Source organism: Doryrhamphus excisus, linkage group LG5 (genome assembly GCF_037039965.1).
Source record: "Doryrhamphus excisus strain RoL-2023G ecotype Guam linkage group LG5, RoL_Dexc_Guam_v1.1, whole genome shotgun sequence".
NCBI classification, from domain to species: Eukaryota; Metazoa; Chordata; class Actinopteri; order Syngnathiformes; family Syngnathidae; genus Doryrhamphus; species Doryrhamphus excisus.
The window spans coordinates 18,256,507-18,284,476 of NC_136361.1; the positions used below are offsets into that span (position 1 = coordinate 18,256,507).

A 27,970-nucleotide genomic window follows, 5' to 3' on the forward strand; every position below is an offset into this window, starting at 1 on the left:
AAGTACAAAAGAATACAAAACTAAAACTTCTGAAACTTATGAACTAATCCTTGTAAAGATTTGACATAAGTTAAAGCACCGTTTTTATATACAGCGAGAAGGCAACGTGTATTTTCATGTAAAGCATATCCCAAAAATCACATTCAAGCAGTTTTATGACTTCTCCAGGGAGTAACTTCAATATATTGTATATGTAGTCAGTGTAGCAGTGATTTTCAACCATATGTACTGCAGCAATATATTTATTAAATTAACATTTAATAATTTTCTGCAAATATGTCATTGTCGAGTGTCTGTGGTGTAAAGACTGGCAGAGCAATGTAATATTAGTTTGTGTGATTGCCTCGTTCCTCCAATACTTAGTGATGCACGCTAGGTGGTTGTTGGTGTGCCGCAAGATTTTTCCAATGTAAAAAAAAACATGCCATGGTTCAAAAAAGGTTGAAAAACACTGCAGTGTAGAGCTTGTACAGCTTTACTAGTCACTGAAAGTGAGCATGTTCACTGTGAGGTGTACCATTAAACAACTACTCTGTGGCTAGTAAAGCAGTACACTGACTACTATATTATTGTCCCTGGACAAGATAAATGTTGGCTGGAATGTGAGGGTTGTAATAATATTTGTGAGACGCTGTAGGTAACCGTTACCTGCTGTATACATAAAGTCAAATACTATTTCTCCCTGTTGTTATGGATACTTAACATCAATGTCATCACTTATACAACCGTTTCAAAAAAAAAGAGGTTGTTTTTGCACATTCAAGGTCCAGCATGTAAACTGTCATACATGGTAGTGTAGAGTAAAAACATGAAAAAATACAAACACTATTCAAGAAGAATGAGTAAACAATAGTCACTCGCGCAGGCTGTTGATGGAGGCACAGATCTTGAGGGCGGGACCCAACTTGATGTTCATGGTGGAGATGAGATGGTCCTCGCGTAGGAGCATCAGAGCCTGTCCGTCTATTTCCTGGGACAGGAAGTGGGCCGCCAGCTCCTCGCAACCTGTATGTCATAAAAAGAATTTAGCACATGAAGGAAAGTCAAGTGGAACTTTTCAATTTATTCCACAAAATCACCTTGAAGTGACGAAATGAACCTGCACACTTCCTCCACGCTCCACTGGGCAGGCGTGGCTGACAGGAAACTGGCCGTCTCCATGGGGAGACCCCCAGGGGCCGAGGCTTCCGACTGGGGAGCGTTGTGATCGGCTCTGGAGTGGGAGGAGCTCGGAGAAAGGGAGGGAGAATCCTCCTCTTCATCCTCTTCGCCGTCACTGGTCACATCCTCAGAGTGGCTGGAGTCAGAGTGGCACTAAAACAAAAAAATACACTCACAGATAGTAAAGAATACTCGCCATGCACTGGCCCAGCTGTGGGAAAAATACTACATACAGCACCTTAAAGTTAGTAAAGACAATATGAGCTCAAGCTTAAGATGATGTTACCTTGACAGGTCGATGCTGGCCAGACACCTTATCAGAGCTGCCCCGGCGTGGGGGTCCGCGGCGCCTGGTAGTGGTCTCCAGGGGAGGTGGAACAGGCGCCACACCGCCGTTTCTCCCTCTGCTGGACTTGTAGTGTTGGCTGCAGCTCACATTGTACCTGTTACATCCCAGAGAGTGGGACATTAGTTCTTTTCACAAGTCACCAAGCTACTTTTGTTGAAGTAATTATTGCACAATTTCTGTAAATCCTATTAACTTCATTTCGCCTCTCATCTATTTCTATGTATTCGTGCTATATGATATATTTCACTGAAATGGCTGAAATCAACTTTTTCATACGACTAAGTATATGTAGTGTGTAAACACAAGAGACTGTTGACTTGCTAAACACGTTTGGCATGTCCTCCGATTCCAATTATTTATTCAAGACATGCCCTTATTTGTTGCAGTGCTGGGTTGTACTGTTTTCCTTACTTCTCCTGCCAAGTGTTTGCTCATTTGGTCATTAGATGGTTTTCTTTCATGTGTGAGGAGTGAAGCTTGTAGAACTGCTCCATATTGAGGTCACTTCTTTGGTAAATCGCTGCTACAAAAATAAAGGTGACTGCACCTTAACAATAAAAATAGTAGTTCGGGCACTGCATTAGCACTTACAAATATAAAAAAAAATTATTTACACATACTTTATGGGGATTCAACCAAGCAACGAGTATAATGTTGCCAGCTTACATTAACACCATTGATTACAATGTGCTTCTTCGCCACAGGGTGGCACCAAAAAGCACCATTAAACAACCACTTTCCTGTTTATATTATAATAATATAGTAAGAAGAAGAAGAATCTTGTGTAAGATGCATACCTCTTAGCACAAGTATTGGAGCAGAATCTCTTTGTTCCTTTGAACTGGGTGGCTGGTGCGAGACTCGAACAGTACTCACATTTCAACACTGGAGAGAAAAAGAGAAAAAAAAAACACCATTATTGGACATCAGGTGAACATTATACACAAATACAAAGGAAGCTTTTTTTCCTAAAAAAGACTTACAGGGAGGTCCAGTTTCTGCACGAGCACCCAGGGCAAAATCACGGTCTTTGAGGAGGCCAGCGACCTTTTCAATCAAACAAGACAAAAACTGATGATTGTGCAAACTGAAGGCTTAACATACTTGTTACTAGCATATTGATGATTAAACAACAAGGATATAAATGGCTAAATAGGGGGTTTCTTTTGGATCCAAAGGAAATAATGTTAAATGATTTACTACCTATTATAACATAACTTTGATTGCAAGATGGTTGCACGGAAGACTTCAAGGTAGTCACAGTATATTTTTGAAGTTTAGCGAATGTCAAGTTATATCAAAGGCAAAATTTACTGTCAGAGGTGATCAGAAATCTCCCCAAAATCTCCGGAAAAGAAATTGTTTAGTAGCAGGCCAGGTCCCAACCATATTCTCCTCACTGAAAGCACTGATCCAGACACTTTAAACTACTGATAGACTCTTACAGGGAAAGGCTCAGCTCCCTCCTGGATGACGAAGCCCTCGATGAGGTGGGTGAGCACTTGAGGTTTCACCACCGCCTGAGGAAGTGGCGCTCGCTCTTTGTCCCCGTGGCCGACCCTCGACAGGGGTAGAGGCAAGGACAGGGTAGGGGGTGACGAGAAAGAGGCTGTGAGGACAAGAGGAGCTGGTGAAAAAGGGGAAAAAAAGGAGGATATTGATTATACATTGATGACAATATTTCAGATTTGCATATGAGTGTATGTATGTATGTACCGGAGTCTTTTGTTGGCGCGGGAGAAAGTGGAGGAGCCGAGTCTTTCACTTGAGCGGAGTCTGTAGATTCTGTGGCCACCTCATTGGGTGCATCACAGTCAGACTTCCTCTTCAGCGAACCATTGGAGGACTTTGTCTAGAGGGGAAAACTTGTTTATTTCATACTCATTCTCAACCCAACTACAGTCATCCGCCATTGCATCACAGTTAAGAAAAAGAATAATACTTTAATTGACTGCAGTTTTGTGGTTTGGTCTGGAACCAATTAACCACGATAAACGAGGGATTACTGTAATTCGTCTTACCACAGTTCCAGCACTGTTGTGTGAGGCGACATGAACGTTCCCCACAGCTGGACTTTCCAAGGAAGCAATATTCCGGGTCTGTGCCAAGGCCACAGCCTGCACGCTACCCGCCATGCATTGCCTGGCCCCCACCAGCTGCACAGGAATATGAGGGGGGTTGTGGGCTGCCTGGCTATTGCTGGGTGGTGCCGGGAGAATAGGGAGCGGCTGTCGAGGGGTCACCTGCACAGGTAGGCGGTGTCCCTGCGCTGTTTTGGGCTGTATTGGCACAGGGCCTTTATCAGCAGCAGCGCTAGCTTGCTGTAGAGGCTGCACCACCAGAGTCTGCGTGTTGACGTTGGCTTTCGGGGCGATGGAGCCGATGGAGTAGCCCTGGCTAGAGGTAGGCACATTAGAGGTGGGGACTAGGATGACTGGAGCAGCGGAGGGCGACAGGAGGAGCTGGGAAAGAGGGAGCGCCGGGGAAGAAGCGGCGGATGGAGCTACAGAGGCAGCAGAAGGAGGAACAGTCATGGCGGCCTGGTTGGTGGCTTTGACAGCCATCGTGTTGGCTGATGTTTTGGTTGCTTGTTGCTGCGGTTGAACTTGCTGCTGCTGACTGAGAGGGAAGCTGCCGGGCTCTTTCCTGTCAGGCAGCTCCGACTTGATGGCGACTGCTCTGGGAGTGGATGCGCAGTGCAAAGCCAGATTCTGCACCTAGGAGAAAGACGACAATGAGCTATTGACCCAAAGTAGTTCATGTATGATACTGTATGTTACGCTAACCTGATCATTATCGGACTGGGCACTAGTTGAGGTAGGAGCTGCGTCAGCCTGCTGCTGCTGGGTCTGGGCCACCGTCGCTACAGTAGCTGTTGCTGTACCGCCCGGCATGAAGATGAGCTGAGAGGCCAGTGGAGCCCTAAGAGAGCGGTTGACCTGAAGGACACACGGTTGACAATAATTTCAGCCAAATGTATGACCGTAAATGCTCCAATTGATTAAATAACCACAGAGTCTCCTATAGTTGCTGGGTGTGTGGTCTACAAAAGCAAATAACCGCCAGGGTCTCAAATAAAAAACAGCTGCGGTTGTAGGCAACCTCCTGAAGTTGTAATTTAAATATATTATTAAACTTTTTTTTTCTTTTTTTTTAACCCTTGTATTATGTTGGAAAAAAACTACATTGATTATGTTGCGGGTCATTTTGACCCATACTGTGTAAATCCACTCAAAACAGTCAAAAAATCAGGTTAACCAATCACAACTTTATTTTAGATTATATAAACATTTAGAAAAGAGACATACAAAACATTTTTAATACAAACACTATGTTTAAGAACTATTTAGTTAACGTATTTCCCTCTTCACAAACACTTTTTTTCCATTTAACTTGCCCAATTTTCTCAGATTTTCAATGTTAACAGTTTCAGTGTTCTCCACATGATGGACAGAATGTAACTGTATGCTTTCTGCAGATGTAATTCTTGCATTTCACACAAGAGGTACTTGTTTTACTGTCTTCTCGGGAGGGACAGACCTGGCATCTTTTCCGTTTCTTTACACCTGTATCCACTGGATCCATTGCAGATTGGTCAGATGACCTGAGCTTGACCTTTTCAATGACAGCTGCAGCTGCTGGGGATTGAGGTGGCCTGGCTCGCCTCTGGATCTTGGGAGTGACGAGTGCTTTGCCGAGTTCTTCCAGGAAAAGTCGACGTCGATACAATTTGCCGGCATTCCACTGCTGGTTGATTTCAGTCCACAGGACATAGGCATTGTAAGCAGACACGTCCACAATGTTGTAGAAAATCACCAAGGGCCAACGAGCAGTCCTGCGCTGGCAACTGTATGTTGCTGTGACTTTGTCCAGATTGTCAACTCCTCCTTTGGTGGAGTTGTAGTCCAGGATCATTTGTGGCTTCATGTCTTCTCTTGTGCTCAGAGATGCATCTGCATGCATTGTGCTCATGACAAGAACATTCTTGTTTCTCTTTGGGCAGTATGAAACAACTGCTGCTTTCTCAGTGAAAGCAAATATTGAGGAGTGCCGAGGTCTGCCCTTCATCTTCAGAATTTCACTGGGAAGTTCTGGCTTATTTCTTCTGACCGTTCCCAACATAGTCAGCTTTCTCTTTAGAAGTTCATCTCCGAGACGGTAGGATGTAAAGAAGTTGTCACATGTGATGTTATGACCTTGCAGGCCTTCACTCATCTCCAGCACCACATGCATCCCCTGATTCTTGTCAGACGCTCCTCCACGTAGCTTTCCTGTGTATACTTGCATATTCCATGCGTAGCTAGATTTTGCATCACAGGCTGCCCAAATTTTGATGCCATACTTGGCAGGCTTGTTGGGCATGTACTGTCGGAAAGGACAGCGCCCCCTGAATGAAACAAGGCGCTCATCTACAGTAACATGCGGACCAGGATTGTACAACAAAGGTAGAATTTCAACCCATTTATCCCATACATCTCTGATTGCAGCTAATTTGTCTCTTTCACGTCGACCAGCTCTGGTGTCGCGGTTGTCAAATCGGATCACACGAGATATCATGTGAAATGTCTCCAGAGACATTGTTGCTCGAAAGATTGGCCTCCCATTTTCTTCATTCCATAGACTTGCAGTTGCTTCTCCCTTTGACCTGTACACTCCAGCTAATACCAGAATTCCAATGTAAGCATGCAAGTCAGTCTGATCCAGTGGCTTCCATTTCTCTTGACATACACGCCTCCCCTCCAAGTTGGTCATGTCCAGTATAATCCTCTCTATTGGTGGGGATATGAAGAGCTGAAATGCTGATTGAATGTCATCAACTCGTGTGACAGCAAATCTTGTAGGACCAGGAGTCATTTTGATGATATTGGAAGATGACAGTCTGCCTTGGCTGTGGTGTGGTGATGTTGACCATTTTACATTACCATCTTTAGATGCCCATGTCTCCTCTGTGGATGATGATTGCTGCATTCCTTGGTTTTCATCTGATGGAGCAGACTCGTCCTCTGAATCCTCCTCATCACAGGAAAATTGATAATCTGGATCATCAATAACATTGTCCTCAGCCTCTGAAAGATCCTCTGTCTCTGAAATATCTTCCTCTGCATCACTATCACTATTCAATATCTGTGAAGTTTCTTCCGCTGTAAACCTTCTGGAGCTCATTTTTGGTGTGCATCTCAAAGAGATGACAAGAGAACAGTGACAAGGACAAGGGAGAGAAAGTTCCTTCTCTACACACACCTGGGTCTCTGGGTCCGAATGGCTCTTCAAAGGCAAAGTACATCAAAGAGATGTTTTTTTCTGGATCTGAACAGCTATATACCCACATTAAAGTGTCTGGGTCAAAATGACCCGCAACATCATCTTTGTATACAAACTCAGCACAGACATACCACGACACCTCAGAGTGTCCAAATTTTACACACCAGTTCATGACCCTAGATGAGGAAAAGTCACAAAATTTCATGAAAAAAAATAAAGGATAACCAGTACTTTTGTCAACACAAAAACTGAAATGGGTCAAATTGACCCGTAACATAATACAAGGGTTAATGGCATCAATTCGAGGTGTGGCATATCTGTTGAAGTGGATGAGGCACGGATCAACTTTAAACTCACCCTAAGATACATCTGTCCTTGTCCGGGTGAGTTCCCTCCCAACAACACTGACTGGTTTAGGGCTGTTGTTGCCGCAGAGGTGGCCGGCCCGTGAGGACGAGGGGTCGCCGCTGTTCCCCCTGCTGACGTTGTGCTTAGATTGACCTGAAAGGGAGACACACATTTCCATCCAAACTACAAGCAATGATGCAAATAAAATGACAAAAAAAAACAATAAATGAACACATACAGTAGTGGAGGCCTGTGAAATGCTGCTACTTGGAGTGTTAGACTGTCGACTAGCCGCAAGAGTTGCCTGAAAAAAAATAAAATAAATGATGATTCCACTTATAATACAAAATATTTTTTTACTGGACCAACTTGTTGCACGGCAGCCAGGTTATGGAGCTGAGCGCTGTTGATCTGCTGCTGCAGCATGAGTTGCTGGAAGTACTGCGCTGCATTCGGCTGTCTCTGCAAGGCTTGGAGAGCCTACACAAGCACACCATTACATTAATCATAAAAACACTGCTTCTTGTCCACTGCAAAATGAGTTTATGTACTCACCTGTACAGCTTGGCGCTCATATAGAGACATGTGGGCTATCTGAGGTGGACGGGAGTTCCTGCTGTTTGGTGGAGGATTTCCATTGTTGTTTGTGTTTGTAGTGGCGCCTGTGTTTTGGTCCTCGCTTGCATCCATGTCAACTGCTCAGAACACACATAAGTAGCAGTGTCCGAGGATTAGCACTATATTCTACATGATTATATTAGTTTAGCGTGTTTTAAAATAATATAAGATGACAGATCAGAGCATCTTGGGTGCTGATGCTGCATTGCACCCACTGGCAGGACTAACTTTCCCAGCAGAGGGTTATCAATCACTCTTGCTCGTAAATCACTTCAAGCAGACGCATTTAAAGGCGATTCTTGTGTTTCCTTGCTTTCAAAGAATGCCAAACAACAATTACGTTCAATTCCAACGTGCATGCATTACAGATTTACAAAACGAGTGAATAAAGAGCATCATGGAGGGAAGCTCGGTTAGCTAAACAGCTAGCAAGCTAGGGCTAACAATAGGTTTCTCAAGCCATTACTCTAGAAAAAGACCATTTTAATACGTTCGCTATGTATTTTTAACACAATATTTACCATTAAAAACAGAAGCGTTAGTTTACGAGTTGTTCCAACGACTGTAGATTATGTTCCACTCAAGATAATCCAACAGCGCCGAGCTAAATTCGTGGCCAGTCGTTAACCACGGCATTTGCCACCACCAGGGGGCGCTTCACCCATGGCTAACAGTTTAGTGTCCAAAACAATGACCAACCGTCTTCTTTTAACTAGTATTTGTATTTTCTTTATTGACTTACTTTACTTATGCTGTAATAGATACTTAGCTAGCAGTTAGCAGTCGCAGCAACATGATGACGGTTCATTCAAAAAGTCATCGTCAAAGTGTATCTCTCAGTTCGGCGTGCCTGTGTCTTTTACCTCTTCTTGGTAAATGTTCTTTGTTTCCTTTGTATTTACAGTTAATTCCCTTGATTTCAAGCGCAAATGCCGAAAGCCGTTTATTGGCTTTTTGGCTGTTAAAAAAAAATCACCCCCCAACAGGTCGAGTTCTTCCTCGTTTGAATTTCGTGAAAGTTTACAAACAGTAACAGACAATTCCGCCATCTATCGGTTGACATTATACAGCATTCGCATAATTGTACCCATGTGCCTGAAGAATTGGAATATGATCAACACAATATCTTTTTTCCCTCTAAAAGTGCTAAATTACTAATTTATTATAATTGTATTATTATTGTATTGTATTATTATTATTGTATTATAATTGTATTCTGCTGTGTTGTAAAACTGCATTGCAACATAGCTACTAAATAATAAGAGTGTATTTCTAGTGTCACATAATATACTCATATACATGGTAACTGTAGTCTGCATTAAACCTTTTTTTTATTCAAACACCACTGCATACTATACACAATATACCCAAAAGTCATTCGATACACAATTTTTTCAACAGAAACGTGGCTTGAAAAAAACCCCAAACCATCCTTTCCTGCTACATTTTGACTTTTTGAAATGTTTATGAGTGAATGCTTTAGAGCCAGGACTCATAGATGAATATAAACATATATAACACGAGGCAAATAATATATATAATAACACAAAGCATGGAATTAAAGCAAACGGAAAAGCAAGTAACACTGAAAATTCTAAACATGATTTTCCATTATGTTTGAAAAGCTGGATTTAATCTCTCACCAACACATTCTAAAATGTACAGTGTACAATACCAGGGAAGTGCAATTACCTAGTGGTTAACTGTGAAGTTTAAATGCAACATCTACCTATAATATTATTATTAAAGAGCTGTGCCATCATCGGCTTTGGTTATTTGCTGTGAAAGTGCATTTATTTTTTTATCAAAATATATCTATATAAATATGTAATTCAAAATAACAAATATTCAACTTATATTCAACAAATATTTACTTTTATAAGTAAAACTCAAGAGATGTACATAAGGGTAAAACCTTTGGATGAGTGTATTTACTCACAAATCAAATATGTAGGTTGTATACCAATAATAGCACTTTTTGTTGACCTTTGTGAATGGAATGAGGACTGACCTGAAATGAAACATTGGTATTATTGAAGCCATCCTAAATTACAGTTATTAAAAGCAGAGGACAAGAGCAGCAGTGTTTTTTTTTAACCTACACCGACCTATACTCAAACATCAGCAGGGGAAAAAAAAGGAAAATATACTGTAAATTGCATCAGGTAGAGACTAAATATCCTGTCACATTTCTAGACAAGAAACCTCACTTTAATCACAGATGAATCACTCATTGAATGAGGTACGGAGGTCACTAAGCCGTTCTCCATGGTATCTGCATGTTAGCCACCCCCCCCCCCCCCCCACTACTGAAACCTGTACGATGACCGAGTTTCTCCACAAGTACTTTATCAAACTTGTCACACAGTGAAAAGAAAAGCACACTCTTTGAGGTCACATAGGTAATAAGTGGTCATCTCGTTCTTCGGGTTCCTCCTCTAAAGGTTCCGTGGCCACTCCCCTGTAGGTAGGGGGCTCCTCTCGATCCCGTGAGCGGCATACAAAGTCACAACCGTCCTGTTAAGAGGATGATTAGTGATGTTTTTTTTTTTACACTGTTTGTGATGCCACAGAGTTGGGACTTACTGCAGAGAGATTGCCAACCTCCACCCAGAAGGCATGATTAGGGAACTGATCCATGCCTTTGGCCCCGACGATGAGCCGTTGGTAGAGGAAACCTCCGATGAGGTAAACAGCCAGTACACAGAAACCACTGTAATCAGAAAAGGCAATTTTCTTTTTACATTTCAGCAAGTATGTTAATTATATCTTGTTAAAAAACAATTTGATACAAAGTAAACTTGTACATACTAAGGAGCAGTGAGTGCCAGCTTGTATACAAGTATAGAATAGCCACTGAAAAGGCATCAACACAGATATTATTGAATCTATGCTACAATTCAAGCTGTACACAGACTACTTCAAGGTACATGCATGTTTACTTAGTATTGCGATACTGTACATCGTCTCTTCTGAGTCCCTCACATGATGAGTATGATGGAACCGGCACTGAGCTTGGATTCAAGAGGTGGACACACAGCACTGGACTCCAGCTTGAACTGGTAGTAGCAGTTCTGCTCCCGTTCCCGGTTCTCCTGAACCACCTCCAGCTGGCCCTGGGAAAATACATTACAACTCGATAAGGCATATGCTCATTAAAAAAAATATATATATAGATTTTTGTATATGGTTGTCTTTGTTCTAACTCCACCGACGTACTAAGTCTAAATTTCGGTTGCAAAAAATCATCACAAATGCTTTTCTCTGTTCTTTGGAGCAATGGGTGTCATATTTTTCTCCGTTTCCGTAGACCAACCACACATAGTCACCTGCAAGATAAAAATAGAACATATCGTCATTCTTAACAGCCCCTTTTTTTGTCCGTCACTGAAGAAAACATCTACTTATATTAGAATATTATTTATCTCCACAGGATGTTAGCTCCTGAACATTATAGGAGCTAGAGAAGTGCATTTGACGAGACTACATACATCACAGCATATCATAGCAATCCTAAAATAACAGTGAAGGGGATGTATGTAAGGAATAACATTACAACAGTCAAAGATTTTCCAGCTACTTCTTTTCTGTGTATATTTACTTACTTCCTCCTATAACCTCTGTTGCGTTGTACGAGCCAATCACAGTTATCTTCGCTCCCGTCTTTTGGTTGTCCACTTGAATGACACCAGCTCCCGGAATGCCTCCTGCGTCGCCACACAGCTGGAACACATATGAGTACTTGTCCTCTCCAATCTGTGTCTCTGCTGTGAAACTATCATCAAAGTGAAGAAGAAGAAGAAGATGAACATTTTAACATCAAATCCACATCTGGGTTGTGTCTCTTACTTTTTGTGGGCGAGTGTCTCTATTTGTTGGAGGACCTTCCGTTCAGACTCGGACTCAAACACAAGTTTACAGTTGTTGGTGGCGTCGTTGGCATATGTCCCGCTTCCTTGCAGGAATAGCTGAACCACCAGTGTCCAAACCAGGAGAGGCCCTCGACACGGATAGGACAACTGCAAGAGATATTGTCACAATAAAATATTAATACAACTTCAAAATAATGTGTTTTTACCTGTTACTGAATTGATTCATGGAGTACACACAGTACTAATGTTGTAGAGATCCAATGAATCATTCATTATTCAACATACTGAACCCCAAGCTAATGTATTAACAGTGTATCCCACATAGGTCTGCAAAGTGCATGCCAAGTACAACATGATCAGTATATATTCTATTTCTGCAGGTACTTCATTGTGAGTATCAACTTTTGAACGATGATAAATCGTAAAGGATATGGAGAAACAAAACCAGGGGAATATAAAACATCTGAGCAATGTGCACGTACCTGCATTGTTCTCGCTTTAATAGCGTTGTAGAAGTTAGCTGACAGCTACACAACTGATGCGGCGAGCCTCCGTGCACTAATGCCACTTCCTGGTTGACTTTAGCACACAAAAGTGTCGATTTTAATTTCTCCTGACGTATATAAACAAGTACATCATTAAACCAGTATTCAAATGCGCTGGTTGCTCTTTCGTTTGAAAACTATTTGGAACGTCATCCGATGTGATAATAGAATACAAATTGGAGTGGAATAGTTCGGAATTGCGGAAGTGAAACAAAACGTATGACCGACCGAAGCGTCCAATGAAAAGGGCAAGATTCCCTTTGCGACATCAGCTGACCGGAAGTGTGTCTGTAACAAATGGAAATAGTCGATGCTGGGAAAGTAATACTAGGTTGTGTTTGAATTCGGGGTCTGCTTCCTGAAGGTGCGCAGTTGGCTGCATGACGTCATAGTGCTGCGCGAAAGCAGTCCTAATCAAAAAATCCACGAAGGCTGCGGCCGACAAATGTGTCCTCCTTCTCCATTAAGAAGAAGTCTGCAGAAACTTTGCTTCTATAATATACAGTTAGTTTGTTCGCCTTCACTTTAGTTATGTTACTACTTAACTCGCGATTGAAGGCAGATGTCATTTTGTAAGGACGTCAGAGTAAACATGAGACCACGTGGTACAACCAGGAAGTGTGAGGAAGGAGAGGCTGGTTCGCGACTGGAGGAGGAGCTTACAAATGTCTAGCTTTCGTAGACCGCGAAGTATCATAATTGGTTTATTATTATTAAAAAAAATTCAGAAACGCCTAAAAATGGCATCTTGAATTTTCTCTCTGTTGCAGATTCAAAGTTAGTTAATTTTTGTTCTTCATGAGGTAATTGCTTGGGCCTTAATGAATCAACACATTCTGTAGTAACTTTGAAAGAACATAGCTTATTTCTTTCATTAAAATCTAATATTGTTGCCTGTTTTATATTGTTAGGCTTGTTAGACTTTGATCGGACTGCCTGAATTAATGCAGTTTTATGCTCCCACAATAACATCAAGATTAGGATGATAAGCAAATACTCCTCAATTGCCCTATTGCAAAACAAGATTAGCCCATTTGTGTTTTTGTGTCTATCTTGAAAGGCTTTGAGTTTCATTCATGACCATTGTTGTCCTGATCAAGTGGAGGACCCAAAGCAGACCATAAAGAGGTCAGTTTGCATTACAGTTGCTCCCAAACTAACATTACCATACAAGCCCCTTCTTGATGCATTTCCTTGGAGGAAGAGGCAGCTAAAAATGGCAGTTTCTCAATCCAGTGTGCAAAGCTCCAGTTTGGCGAGCTGAGCATAGGAAATGAGGAATGTACAGTGCATTTGGCAAATTTATGAGTGCAAAGAAAAAATAGCATTCTATAATGAATACTGGGGCATGAACAGAATGGTTTGTATAACTTTTGTTCCATTTGTTGTTTTTTTGTATTCACCTGCAAAATCTGTTTGAAGTAATTTTAAAAGTATTGTTTTTTTTCCTCCCTCATTCGCCTCCCGAGAACTGCAGCACCCAAAGGTAGTTATTTTTTTTTTTCCTTAGGCCTCTTTCTCCCCTCCCCCCAGTCTTCCGTCAACTCACCTGGCTGTGTGTTTGTGTGTTGTGCAGCCACACCCGGCTACTCTGTTTTAACCAATCAGCTCCTCCAAGAGCGAGAAACACCAAGGAGGTGTACTTCCTGTGTTTGGTGAGAGAAGACACGGGTAGGTCGGTCTTAAACCAACGACTAGTGTATTTTTTTTTTTCAGGGGGGTTTCACACTGCAGCTTGGTAGGGCGAAGGGGAGGGAAGAGTGGACAAGACCCTGCAGACTTTTTGCTTGATTTATGAGAGAGCTGTTCAGTGAGAGAACATATTTAGAGGACAAGGCACAGGGGTGAGCGAGGAGGAGGAGGGGAGGGTAAAAGATAAGTGTCAATCTGTTGAGACTTGCTTGGGAATTTGAAGAAGGAAGGAGGGAGTTGGAGAGAGCAGATATCTGGAAAGCAAGGAGAGCTCAGGCGTAAACATTAGGATTTTTTTTTGCCAGCGCTAGCTTCATTTTGAAACACATTTGGAATGTATCAATATGTCAGCTAGGACAATGTGAAAGCAGAGAATGCATACTTGTGTGTTGTGCAATCCCATGCTTGAGAGCTGAGCTGGACTAGGAGGCGGGAGAGGCCAGCTCTCCCCACAACTTCACATTTAGGTGAGTGGCTTCTCTCTCACACACATAAGTACTCTGTTTGTGGGGTTTTTTTTTTAGTGTTATGTCGTGACTTATGTGTTAAATACCGTACCTATGTGTAACAGGGCCTTGCTTTCTCATAGGCCTGATTCGATATGCTGTGCTTTTCAGGTTTGTGCGGCTTTCTTAGTAAACTGTATGTGGGTGTCTTTGTTTTTGTATGTCTTAATTTGTTGGGCTTTAAACTGCAAACAATTTGGATTAAGCAATCACATAGCACTCATCGGCCTAAAACTAGCCTGAAACTGACAGCAGCGCTTAAGTTGTTTCAGCAACGCATGTTGAAAAGTTTGCACTTGCTTATGTAACATGCATATTCGACTTTCAACTAAAGCAGTGTGAAATGTCTTTAAGGTTTTCCAAATTATGCTACCATGGGGACCAAAAGGCCAAGCTGCACCGTCTTTGACACTTTCTTAAACATTAACACGTCTGACCGCAAGCTTCAGCCAGGTGGAAGACACTCCCGGGACCCCAGTCCCAGGCCAGCCATGACCGCTCAGTCAGAGCAGGAAACTAACCGAAAGGAAGAAGTACGGCGGGATCGGGAACTGGAGAAAATGAGAGACAAATCAAAATACAAAGATACGGACCCACGGGAGAGGTACCATGAGAAAGACAGAGGCCCCTCTTCCAGGCCAAGGGAGGCTGAGCGGGAGCGGAGGGAAAAGAGGCAAGAGGACGACAGGAGGAATGGAAGGCTGCTGTCTAACGTGGAAAGGGAATTTGAGAAGGAAATGGAGCGTGGGATGAAGAAAGGTGACACGTTTCCCAGGATGCGAAGAAGTGGTGAAAGGGATGAAGGCCGTGATCACAGGCGCCAAAGAGACAGACCGAGAAGGATGGAGACGGATGGCTGGGAACGGGAAAGAGAGCAAGCTTGGCTGAGGGAAAGGGAAAGAGAAAGAGAAAGCGACGACGTCCGTAGACGGGCAAGAGAAGATGGCAGAAGCTATGAGAAACCCAGGCAAAGATATCAAGAGCCCAATGCTGCTCTCCCAGACAGCAGAAGATACTTTGAAATGGGGTACAAAACATCCAGGACGCCTTCCCCACGCCGTCGGAGAGAGAGGGAGATTCATCTGGATCGGAAGAAGCAGGAGAGGACCCCCAGGAGAGGCGGAGGCACGAGGAGTGAAGAGGACAGCGACGAGCGGGAGATGAGGAGACAAAGAGCGAGGGACGACAGAGAGCGGCACGAGTTGACATATCAACACAGCAGAAGCGAGGGGGACAGCAAGGGCAGGGACCGACAGAGACGCAGAGAAGCAGACAGAGGCAGGCGGGGGGAGGAGAGGTGGTCACACGGGGACGGGAAAGGATGGTCGAGTGACAAGAGAGAGAAGGAGCACCGCAGAGTGCATGATGAGCCCAGGAAGGAAAGGCAAAGACAGGAAAGAGAGGCTGACCCTAGGTGGAATGACACAACCCTCAAGGAGGCGGCCTCTGGGGCTCCGCGGAGAGCTCAGAGCAGCGGCGAGTGGAGCAGCGACATGGACAATGACACGAGACGCAGGCCGGGCAGAGACGACTATGAAGGAGAAGGGGAGAGCGAGCGGGAGGACAGGAAGAGTCCACAGAGGGCAAAGAGGGAGCAAAGGAGAAGTGAGACAGAGATGGCAGCCGCCGAGCAGAGACGGATGTGGTTAGAACCGCAGAGGAGCAATCATAGCAAAGAGTCCTCTCTGGAGGATGACTTAGACCGAGAGCGGAGGGGAGAGGAAGAAGAAGAAGAAGAAGGGGACGCACAGAGGGGACACATTGAAAGTTGGATACGTGAGCACAGAAGACACAAAAACAGAGAGGAGGTGAATGTAGTCCAGGGGGAGTCAGAGAAGCGTGACAAGGAATGGAGTTTCGGAGGTAGCTGGAGGAGAGACAACAGCGAAGAGAGCGAGGCTGGAAGCGAAGGAGGAAGTGACACCGAGTGGCGGCAAGACAGAGTGCTGTCAACAGAGGACGGCTTTGTGACTGTATCCAGTGGCGGCGACGACGAGGATGAGCGAGAGGAGTTTGTGGACTGCCAGGACTTTTGGGAGGGCGGGGAGGATACGGGCAACGCCCCTTCCTCTGATGGGTGCACAAGGGAGGACTATGCTAATGAGGAGGAGCAAGAAGGGAGGGAAAAGAAGCTCAAGTACGTCTTCTGCGTGATCGGGCAAACGCGAGTGAAGCCTGACGGGATGTCACCATCACCATCAGGTGACCGCATGGACGACGAGGAAAGAGACAACCTCCTTTCAGAAAGTCTTCATCATAGCGGACATGATGTCAGCCCGCAACCTCCACATGACCTGCACCTGACACCGAGAAGTGACCAATACCCGATGAACAGCGACAGCGACAAGTCTAAGGAGACTTTTCCAGACCAGGATCCCAGAATGAGAACCAGGAAAGTGGAGCACCCGTATGCTGAGATCGGGCCCATGAAAAGAGACTCTGAGACAGAAAAGCTCCTCATGGAGTGGAGGGAGAGGAATAAACAAATGGCCGACAGGGATCAACACTCGCCTCTCCCGAGTAACCCTTACGCCGACGTTTACTCTCAGGTGACTTTTGAGCAAATTCTCCCAGCCTTGGAAGGGATTAATATTGAAGCCATGAGCCCAGAAGAGAAGGAAGCCATTCGGATCCGCATGAGCGGTGCCTGGAGCATGTCTGAGGAACCTAAGCGCCATTCCCAAGCCCCTCATCTTAAGTGGGCTAAAAGTGTAGTACGGGAGATACTTGGACACTCGGGAGAAGACGTGATTGATGACCCCGGCTCAGTTGGGCAAGGCCCCACCGGGACTGAGGAGAGGCAAGTGGACGAGGTCATGCAGGAGATTGCGGAGATACATCTCGATAGTTCACACTCAGAGCCCGAATCGGAGGACGAAGAGCCGGAGGTGGAAGGGCTGAGAGGTACGGGGCAGGGACGACGACACATGCATGCTGACCAGCTCTCGGCCATGCATGCTGACACATCTGCACACACTCACGCTGACACATTGCTAGAAACACAAAGGAAGGAGAATCACACCCCGGAGATGGATAAAGACACGGAGCCTGATCTCCGCTCGGAGGAGGTAGTTATAGATGTGAAAATGGAGGAAACAGAAGATGAGGTTAATAAAGCAGACACGGATAAAGAAACAAGCAGACAGAAGGAAGTGGAGATGTATTTGTCTGTGAGTAACACACTATATAAACCTAGCAGCTGCCCCATTCTCAACTATGACTCCCAGCCGGACCTCCTCGTCCCCTCCACAGAGGGCCATGACGATGAGGAGGAGGCCGAACGAGAAGAAAGGCAAGATGAGGACAGTGAGTGTAGCTTAGCATCAGAATCCGACGGGGATAGCCCAGATGGAACAGAACCGGCGGCAAGAACGCCGGGAGGTGGGACTCTGACGAGCAACTGCAGTTTCCGAGATTTGGGTCCCCAGGCTCGTTTGAGGAGACGGGGGATCCGTAAAACCACTGAGAGAAGAAACGTGGAGCTTGTAGAGGTGGAAGAGGAGGAGGTGGAGGAGGAGCAAGGTGTTGCAAGGGATCGCAGAACTCGAATATTCACTACAACAGGTAACAAAAAAAAGTGAAGGCCAATCAGCAGTGGCTTTTTTTTCTTCAATCAGGGGGTGTCCAAAAAAAACATAGTGATATTATTTAACAAGTCATATTATTATTAATTTGAAATTCATTCATTCATTCATTTTCTACCGCTTATCGCAGAACATACAAGACCCCTGCAGATCTTGTAAAACTCAACAAGTCTCGAAATGATTAGCTCCAAAAGTGTGCTTTTTGTTGTTATTCTACCACAGAAATGTAACAGTGACGAATGTATGATGATAACCATAGAACAGGAACAGTGAAGCAATAGCATAGTAGTCTTAAAAGTAGGAAGCAGAGCTAATATTAATTTTCTACCGCTTAGCCTCATGAGGGTCGCTGGGGTGCTGGAGCCTATCCCATCACTCTTCGGCGAGAGGCGGGGTACACCCTGTACCGGTCGCCAGCCAATCACAGGGCACATATAGACAAACAACCATTCACACTCACATTCATACCTATGGACAATTTGGAGTCGCTAATTAACCTAGCATGTTTTTGGAATGTGGGAGTACCCGGAGAAAACCCACGCATATACAAGGAGAACATGCAAACTCCACATAGAGATGGCCGAGGGTGGAATTGAACCCTGGTCTCCTAGCTGTGAGGTCTGCGCGCTAACCACTCTTTCGCCGTGCAGCCAGTTTGAACTCCTAGTACGAATTTTTATGGTTCTTTTTCTTGTTTAATTATGTTTTTAGAATGTGCAGCGGGCCACAAATCGCCCAGGGCTGCACTTTGGACACCCTTGTCTTAAATGATGCACTTTTTTATCAGCACTTGATTGTGCTCTCTGGCTGACTGATCATATTTCCAGTATTTTACATCATCGCCACCTTATCACTCCCCCCCCCCCCCCCAAAAAAAATATCTGAAGGCAGAATCATAAAATCTGACTTCCAACACTGCGACTCCGTCACAGGTAACAATGTGGGTTGTGGGTGGAGATAAGTGGAGGTGGGAGCTGCTGTTGATCCTCATATGAGACATACACCCTGCAGCAGGAGTTTGGATCAGTCACTGTTACTTACCGACTCGACTACTTCACACCATTTATTGATTGGATTGAGAATGGTGTTGTATAATGTTATGACAAGTGGACACTTTCTTGTTCTAGACGATGAGGATGATCGCTGTAAAAGCTGGGGAGAAGTGGAGCTGAGGTGAGTCCAAAAGTCAACTTTACAAGAGGAAATATTTCTTGTTTGTTTAAATGAGTATATTTTAAAAAAATTGTCTTTTTTTTTTCTGGGACTGTAGGAATGTTTTGGACACAATCGGAAGACGAAAAAGGAACTCCAAGTTTTTCAGTGAGTATTTCTACCATCTTTACAGATTACGGGTCACATTACTTACTTGATTACTTAATACTAACCCTTTTTTAATTTCTTTTTAAATTACGAATTTCTAATTTATAAAATCACAAATACTTCAACTTGCTGATATAGTTAATCTTCAAACAGCTAAAATAATGCATAAGGCTATATTGACACTTACTATGGTACTCATTATGTCATTGTAAATTAAAATTAAAATTGAAATTAAAATTATAAAAATAAAAATATATTAGGAAAGCAGGAAGTGAACAAATGTAACAGTTACTGATTGTAAAAGCACCAGATGGAGGGGTAGGATTTAATAAGCTTTGCTTCTTCCTACTCCTTTTGGACATGTGGAACTGTGAAGTGATTATGTGATGCATTCAATTGTAATCTGATGCATGTTCAAATGAAATAAAACCATTACCATTACAAATACACACAATAAATTGCAGTAATGATAGTAAATGTAGTGTAATGTTACTTTCCACCTATTTTGTGGTAATAAATGAATATGTCCCGGGTTTGTTTATGTTTATGTACGTATGTTGACTTTATAAATTAGATCTTGCGTGGGCACCTGAAAAGGATTCACAGACTTCATTTTCTGTGTCATTTCCTAATAAATCTTAATCGGGCATCTTAGCTGTCAGCTGGGTGTCTTCAGATTGTATCTGAGGCGTGTGCGTGCAGACGGGAAAACGCGTGACACAGTCGTTCATTTCCGTTCAGTGCACCGTGATTCATTTCTGCAGAAACACTGCCTCACAGGAACTTCTGCCTCTTACTCCTCACTGGGTGCTATCTGATCCACACAGATGTTAAAGGTGGAGCATGTGTGTGTTGAGACATTGTATATATACTGTGTGTGTGTGTGTGTGTGTGTGTGTGTTTGTGAGGTACAGGCAGGTTTGTGCAAGCATTCATATTCAAAAACACTGCTGCTGTGACTTTGCATTCCGGCAAGCATTTGCAAATGGAATGCATACAGTACAACTCATTTCTAGCCTCTAGACTTTTTTACTTCCTGTGCCTCTTTTTTTTTTTTCTAACGTCCTCTTTTTGCACTAGTAGCAGTATTTTACTCGCATTTAGGGTGGTGCGTTCACAATGGCCATGTTTGGTTTGGTTAAAAGCAGTGACGTATGTTGAGATTTATGGGTCGCAACAATTTTTTTTTTTTACAATACTGTTTTTGCTGTACTTTCTACTCTATACTAGTTTATTATTGTATGTATTTATACTGACCAGCCATGAACTGATACTGATACTTGATACCGGATACTTTGTTGTAAAAGTTTGATCACTTTCTGTTGATCTTTGGCAAATAATCCTCCATCCTGGTGGTTAAAGTCATTCATTTATTCATTATTATTATTTTATTTTAGTACTGAAACACAAGTTTGACCACAGTCTCAATGCCCCCCCCCCCCCCCCAATGCTACACTAGTTTATTATTGTATGTATTTATACTGACCAGCCATGAACTGATACTGATACTTGATATGTGATACTCCTCTTTTTGCACTAGTAGCAGTATTTTACTCTCATTTAGGGTGGTGCGTTCACAATGGCTATGTTTGGTTTGGTTAAAAGCAGTGACAAATGTTGAGATTTATGGGTCGCAACAATTTTTTTTTTTTACAATACTGTTTTTGCTGTACTTTCTACTCTATACTATAGTTTATTATTGTATGTATTTATACTGATACTTGATGTGATACTCCTCTTTTTGCACTAGTAGCAGTATTTTGCTCTCATTTAGGGTGGTGCGTTCACAATGGCTATGTTTGGTTTGGTTAAAAGCAGTGACGCATGTTGAGATTTATGGGTCGCAACAATTTTTTTTTTACAATACTGTTTTTGCTGTACTTTCTACTCTATACTAGTTTATTATTGTATGTATTTATACTGATACTTGATATGTGATACTCCTCTTTTTGCACTAGTAGCAGTATTTTACTCTCATTTAGGGTGGTGCGTTCACAATGGCTATGTTTGGTTTGGTTAAAAGCAGTGACAAATGTTGAGATTTATGGGTCGCAACATTTTTTTTTACAATACTGTTTTTGCTGTACTTTCTATTCTATACTAGTTTATTATTGTATGTATTTATACTGATACTTGATGTGATACTCCTCTTTTTGCACTAGTAGCAGTATTTTACTCTCATTTAGGGTGGTGCGTTCACAATGGCTATGTTTGGTTTGGTTAAAAGCAGTGACGCATGGATTTATGGGTCGCAACAATTTTTTTTTTTACAATACTGTTTTTGCTGTACTTTCTACTCTATACTATAGTTTATTATTGTATGTATTTATACTGATACTTGATATGTGATACTCCTCTTTTTGCACTAGTAGCAGTATTTTACTCTCATTTAGGGTGGTGCGTTCACAATGGCTATGTTTGGTTTGGTTAAAAGCAGTGACAAATGTTGAGATTTATGGGTCGCAACATTTTTTTTCACAATACTGTTTTTGCTGTACTTTCTACTCTTTTCTAGTTTATTATTGTATGTATTTATACTGATACTTGATATGTGATACTTTGTTGTAAAAGTCTGATCACCTTCTGTTGATCTTTGGTATTTAATCCTCCATCCTGGTGGTTAAAGTCATTCATGTATTCATTATTGTTATTTTATTTAAGTACTGAAACACACGTTTGACTACAGTCTCAATGCCCAATCCCCCCCCCCCAATGCTACACAGATGCGGCCCAACTTTACCAGCAATACAGCGAGGCGGCCCAAAACTTTGAGATCCTGAGCCAGTCTCGCTCTTCCGATGTCATCTTGGTCAGCGAGGACATTTCGGCCTCTCCGGCTCCGTCGCAACCTCCGGCATGCAGGCCTCTCCCGCCGCTACCCCCCATCCCACACCCCCACTCCTTGGCACACACAGGCTCCATCACCAGTGTCAGAAGCTTGCCACTGCCGGAGCGGTCCAAGAATGAGGGCCGGCCTTCATCCCCGCGGCTCTCCATCTCACTCACGCAGTCGTCCACGCTGTGGCGAGAGCTGCCTGGTGTCAGGAACAGCAGGGAGCTGGAGGACCTCACGGAGGACGAGAGGCGACTGCAGGAGGTAAGTCACACACAGCAAACTAACAGGAAGTTGGACATTTTTGCTTCAAAAAGGGTGATACCCTTGAGGCTGTGGGTATTTGTCCAACTTTTAGACTTGTTATAGTCTAAAATTAAATTTAAATCTTAATTTTAACCCTCACCCACAGTACAGTCCGCCCTCATCATTTTGCGGTTTGAACATCTGTGTTGCAATTTTTCAAAAATATATGATAAAATTATGGCTTTTTTTGTAGTTTAGTGGTCCAAAAATATGCATAAACAGTAATTTTAACCTAAATTTGCCAAATTAGCTTCCTGTCCACACATCCAGAAGACATATATTGAAACACACACCAGCACTAGGCTTACCGGCTGCATGAGTGGTTAGCGCGAAGGCCTCACAGCTGGGAGACCCGAGTTCAATTCCACCTTCGGGCAACTCTGTGTGGAGTTTGCATGTTCTCCTTGTGTGTGCATGTGTGGGTTTTCTCCGGGTACTCCGGTTTCCTCCCACATTCCAAAAACATGCTAGGTTAATTAGCGACTCCAAATTGTCCATAGGTATGAATGTGAGTGTGAATGGTTGTTTGTCTATATGTGCCCTGTGATTGGCTGGCGACCAGTCCAGGGTGTACTCCGCCTCTCGCCCAAAGACAGCTGGGATAGGCTGAAAAGTGAATGGTAGAAAATGAATGACTGAAAATGATGACATAATATTTTGATGTTATTCCCATAATATTACGACATTTTCATATTATTTTATTTTGCTTCTTTCTCACAATATTAAAACTATTCTTGTAAAATCACATTTTTTTCTGCTCTTTTTATTAAATTTTCCGACTATTTCAACTTTCTTCTTGTAAATTTTTTTCTTGTAATTATGACTTCATAGGTTAATCGGCGACTCCAAATTGTCTATAGGTATGAATGTGAGTGTGAATGGTTGTTTGTCTATATGTGCCCTGTGATTGGCTGGCGACCAGTCCAGGGTGTACTCCGCCTCTCGCCTCAAGACTGGGGTAGGCTCCAGCACCCCCTGCGACCCTCGTGAGGAGAAGCAGTAGAAAATGAATGAATGAATGAACACTTAAATATACACTTAAATGTCTTATTTTCCCTGACTAGATCTACTGTATTGGGTAATGTGAGCGTAAAGTGACTATAAGGGTGTATGTGTATGTGTAAGAGATGTTACTGTATAGCCCACTCATGCCTAAGGTTGTTTTTGAGCGTCATTTCACATTACCCACCACTGTTTCATTTTAAATTGGGGCGTAACGTGACCACTGTTATTACCTCACATCTCAGACTACAAAGGAAGACTACAAGAAATACTGGAATTTCCCCCATCCTTCTCCTAGCAGATGAAATTACGCAAATTTTTCTCTGGTAACGTCTTGCCTTCGCCAGTTAGGCTCACTTCCACTTATTGTGTAACTTTTCTTCCAGTCAAAGATGTCCAAAAAGACGTCAGAGAAAGCAGAGTAGATGTCACTCATCAACTTTAAATGTTACCTTACCTTCTTCTTCTTTTCACTATAGGTGCGATTTGAAGTGGTGACCTCTGAGGCGTCCTACTGCCGCAGTCTGGACATCGTTGTGGAACATTTTGTTAAATCCAAACAGCTGGGGACGCTGTTGACCACCCAGGATCGGAACTGGCTTTTTTCCCGTCTGGCTGACGTCCGTGCCATCAGCCACAGGTCAGACATGATGCTACAGGCTGAAAGAAGGCTTGGATTAAAATCCAATTAGATGCATTTTTTGCATAGTGTTGCCTACATTCATTAAACCAGAAAAAAAATCATACTATGTGTTAATAAAACATACCTAATGTGTTTTTTTTAGCTTCTTATCAAAGCTGGAGGAGCGTCTCGAGTCGGACGTTATGCACTTTACAGTGTGTGATATCATCGCTCGGCACTGTCAGCGCTTCAAGATGGTTTATGTACCCTACCTCACCAATCAGTCCTACCAGGACGCCACGTACCAGAGACTCATGTAAGATACCCTGACGTGTTGCTTAAAACTACTTTTGTACTATTTACACCACATCACCTCTTGTTGCTGTGTGTCTTTCAGGAATGAGAATCCAGGCTTCAAACGCATCGTTGAGAAGTTAGAGAGGAGTCCTGTTTGTCAAAGACTTCCCCTTCGTTCCTTCCTCGTCCTGCCATTCCAAAGAATTACAAGAATTAAGCTGCTGGTCCAGGTTTGTTGGTGGTTTCATTTGTTTGGATTTGGAAACCTTTTAGTGATACGGTATTACAGTATTAATGTTTAATGTCTAACTTTTTATATCTGACTGCTGTGCCCTGCCCCGCTTTTACTCATGTTTTAACTGTGTATTAACCAATGAATGTTGTATTTTGGTGTGTCTTCTATGCTGCTTACTTGCTTTATTCAACTCCATTCTTCTGTAAAGTGTCTTTGAGTATTTTGAAAAGCTCTATACAAATAAAATGTATTATTATTACGGAATACGGAAACACAAGAAGATGCTAGTCTTCTGTTTTGATCATTTTTTCTTCTGCTCTTCACAAAGCAAAAGGAAAACGTGGGTTTTTTATTTTTATTTTTATTTTTATTTTTATTTTTATTTTTATTTTTATTTTTATTTTTATTTTTATTTTTATTTTTATTTTTATTTTTATTTTTATTTTTATTTTTATTTTTATTTTTATTTTTTAATATTATTTTTAATTTTATATTTTGTTGATATTCCAAATTCTGCAACCTTAGGATTGTCTTCCTACTACTTAGAACAACTGTCTCACTTTAACACATACACGTTGTTTATGTTCCAGAACATTGTGAAGAGAACAATCCCTGGTACTGCAGAAGCGACGCAAGCTATTAAAGCCCTGAAACTTCTAGAGAAGGTAAATTCCGCCCCTCTATACAGTATTAGAGTATTTATGAGACTTGATAATGTTATTATATACAGTAAATGCAGGTTGTTATCGGACTTGGTGCGTTTTGCTTAGCATTCCCATTAGTGTTTATGTCATGACACCAAAGGCTGACCAGTAAAGAACTTAACTAAGTAAGGACATGCTTGGACAGCTTTTGTAACATAAGTATGTAGGTTATTTTTTAGGGTTGGGGGCAATAATTTTTATATATCAATATAAGAAAATGACTAGATCAAATGCACCCTAACTCTCTTCTGCCCTCTAGCTGATCCAAGAAAGCAATGACAGCATCTCTCAAATGAAAAGCATCGAGTCACTGGTGTTGTTAAGCGCCAAGGTGGACTTTGAGTGCAGGGTAAGTGATGCGTTCAAGGACTGTGATAAAGAATCAGTGTAAATTATTGCTAATCGTGCAGTAACATAACATGGAATTTGTGTGCCTTGCTTGCTTGCTCGCTTGCTGCAGACTCTTCCTCTCATCAGTCAATCTCGGAGGTTGGTGCGTGAAGGACCAGTCACAGAACTGATGGACTTTTCCCTAAAAGACACAGAGAGGAATATTTACATGCACTTATTCAATGACTACCTGCTGCTCTCGCAACAAAAAGAGTGAGTCAGTTTGCTTTTACGGTTTGATTGATTATTCATCATCATCACCCATCGCCCACTACTTCCTGTTATATCGCCTTGTCATCTTCATGAGTCCACTTCATTCTGTCTCCTCATTTTTTTTTTTTCGTTATTATTATTCTTCCTCCAAGAGGTGGGAAGTTCACGGTGATCGACCACGCCCCCGTGGCAGAGCTGCGTGCAGAGAACTGCCGCGTCAAACTTCATTCCCTACAGAAGAACCTGTTCAGACTACACATGTTGCACAAGTCGCTGCTGCTAAGGACCGACACACAGTAAGATGCAGCATTGGCTAGCTTGACTAAGAAATGGTGACGAGAAGATGTATTCATTTTGTTTCATTTATTTCCTCCAGGAGTGATAAGCTACGCTGGATATCCGCCCTTTCCCGGCCTCATCCTGAAATTGATTTTTCTTCAGCGCAAGGTGACTCATGCTTCCTGGTGGCTATGGTCGTTTGCTGTATCATCCCTGATGAATCATTAACTCCTTTACCTGCTCAAGTGTCACTTTTTTTACTTTATATTAACATAACGTGCAGTCACATAACATATTAGGTAGCATAACTTATTGTGACTACATACTGTATACCGTTAATAATACAATGGTGCTTTGGTTTTGGTTTCTACAGGTCGGAGGAAAAACAAAACATACAAAAATTTAGGCAAATTGTCCCATTGGAAGTAATACAAATCAAATGAATTTGCTACAGACACCTGCAGATATTAACAAAATACATTTTATATTTTGTATTACAGAGAATATTTATAATTTAACATACAGAAAACAATGAAATTATTATAAAATGACAAACAAATGGAACTTATTGTTGATGTACACTTCCCATACATCCTGGTGAGATCAATTAATTATTTATTCATTCATTCATTTTCTACCGCTTTTCCTCACGAGGGTCGCAGAGGGTCTGTCTTCGGGCGAGAGGCGGGATACACCCTGGACTAGTTGCCAGCCAATCACAGGACACATATAGACAAACAATCATTCACACTCACATTCATACCTATGGACAATTTGGAGTCACCAATTAACCTAGCATGTTTTTGGAATGTGGGAGGAAACCGGAGTACCCGGAGAAAACCCACGCATGCACGGGGAGAACATGCAAATTTCACACAGAGATGGCCGAGGGTGGAATTGAACCCTTTAAGTGTCTAAATTAGTGTCTAGTGTACTAAATTAGGAATTCACTTGCCTGTGATTTTTCTTGCAGATTTCCCACAGATGCAGTGTATCAGAGCTTTTGTCGCCCAGCAGCCCGATGAGTTGTCTTTAGAAAAAGCTGATATCATACTAGTGCACCAACAAAGCAGCGACCGTAAGAACATCTTCATACCTCACATTTCATTGATTTCAGTTAGTTAGGAGAAACTTGCAGTGGGGTACAATAAATAAGCGTTGCTTGTCCCCTAACCCTTTTCAGACATGTTGAATTATTCTCACCATTGGTTCATCTCTTCACAGATTGGGTAGAGGGCACCAGACTGTCCGATCGGCATCGTGGATGGGTGCCGGAGTTGCATTTGGAGTTAATAAGCAACTCCAGAGTCCGACAGCGCAATCTATCGGATGCCCTCAAACTCACCACGGCCACAGCAGCAGTATGAGCAGGACTGAAAAGCCACATAAAGACATCCAGATTGAAAAAAAAACAATTCCACGGCATGCTGTGCTTCACAGCTCCAGCTGGACAGAGTGGACATCTCCTTGCAGAAAACGGCAATATATGCTGACTTTGGAGCGATGCATACCGAGATAAGGACTCTTCACAACAGTGTGTACGCCTGCATGTTTTAAAGAGTAACGCATATTGCATTTGTATATTGAGTAGAATGGAAAATATTCCTTAAAGATGCATAGTTTACTGCAACAAGAGTCCCCTGCATGCAGGAGACCTGACAGGGTGTCAACTTCTCACATGTACAGAATGTTTAGGTTACACAGAGAATATGTTTCAATAAATTCTGCACATTTAAAACCTATGTATCATACCGAAGTTTTTTTGGGTTATGGCTATTATGGGATCCAGTATAGTAACTGAATCAGAGATTCCTTTATGAAAATATATAGCA

The 27,970-nt window shown here is 42.5% G+C and overlaps 3 protein-coding genes across 5 annotated transcripts; 1 reads left to right on the forward strand and 2 right to left on the reverse strand.

Annotated features, from left to right (window-relative positions):
• Positions 1-734: 734 nt before the first annotated feature.
• phc1 (polyhomeotic homolog 1) lies at positions 735-8,751 on the reverse strand. 2 transcript variants are annotated; one of them, XM_058053546.2, is made up of 14 exons: positions 8,602-8,751; positions 7,676-7,815; positions 7,490-7,600; positions 7,359-7,424; positions 7,130-7,273; positions 4,297-4,449; positions 3,532-4,227; positions 3,227-3,362; positions 2,956-3,137; positions 2,494-2,557; positions 2,308-2,395; positions 1,448-1,604; positions 1,080-1,314; positions 735-1,005 (listed from the first exon to the last, which is right to left on the reverse strand). In XM_058053546.2, exons 2-14 carry the CDS (start codon positions 7,808-7,810, stop codon positions 854-856), a joined length of 2,319 nt encoding a protein of 772 aa, XP_057909529.2. In that variant the 5' UTR covers positions 7,811-7,815; positions 8,602-8,751; the 3' UTR covers positions 735-853. The 2 variants fall into 2 exon arrangements, with proteins under 2 accessions (XP_057909529.2, XP_057909530.2); XM_058053547.2 differs by lacking the exon at positions 8,602-8,751 and adding an exon at positions 8,260-8,563.
• A 1,316-nt stretch (positions 8,752-10,067) lies between these two features.
• m6pr (mannose-6-phosphate receptor (cation dependent)) lies at positions 10,068-12,517 on the reverse strand. The gene is made up of 7 exons (XM_058053549.2): positions 12,093-12,517; positions 11,588-11,757; positions 11,344-11,513; positions 10,958-11,067; positions 10,724-10,854; positions 10,325-10,451; positions 10,068-10,255 (listed from the first exon to the last, which is right to left on the reverse strand). Exons 1-7 carry the CDS (start codon positions 12,096-12,098, stop codon positions 10,133-10,135), a joined length of 837 nt encoding a protein of 278 aa, XP_057909532.2. The 5' UTR covers positions 12,099-12,517; the 3' UTR covers positions 10,068-10,132.
• Positions 12,518-13,701: 1,184 nt separating this feature from the next.
• Positions 13,702-27,880, forward strand: arhgef5 (Rho guanine nucleotide exchange factor (GEF) 5). Of its 2 annotated transcripts, none has more exons than XM_058053853.2 (15): positions 13,702-14,314; positions 14,708-17,917; positions 19,065-19,110; positions 19,208-19,257; positions 21,981-22,354; positions 23,878-24,038; positions 24,184-24,336; positions 24,418-24,547; positions 25,143-25,217; positions 25,516-25,605; positions 25,717-25,859; positions 26,012-26,155; positions 26,236-26,306; positions 27,112-27,216; positions 27,363-27,880. In XM_058053853.2, exons 2-15 carry the CDS (start codon positions 14,728-14,730, stop codon positions 27,503-27,505), a joined length of 4,875 nt encoding a protein of 1,624 aa, XP_057909836.2. In that variant the 5' UTR covers positions 13,702-14,314; positions 14,708-14,727; the 3' UTR covers positions 27,506-27,880. The 2 variants fall into 2 exon arrangements, with proteins under 2 accessions (XP_057909836.2, XP_057909839.2); XM_058053856.2 differs by having other exon boundaries at positions 14,708-17,257.
• The last annotated feature ends 90 nt before the right edge of the window (positions 27,881-27,970 follow it).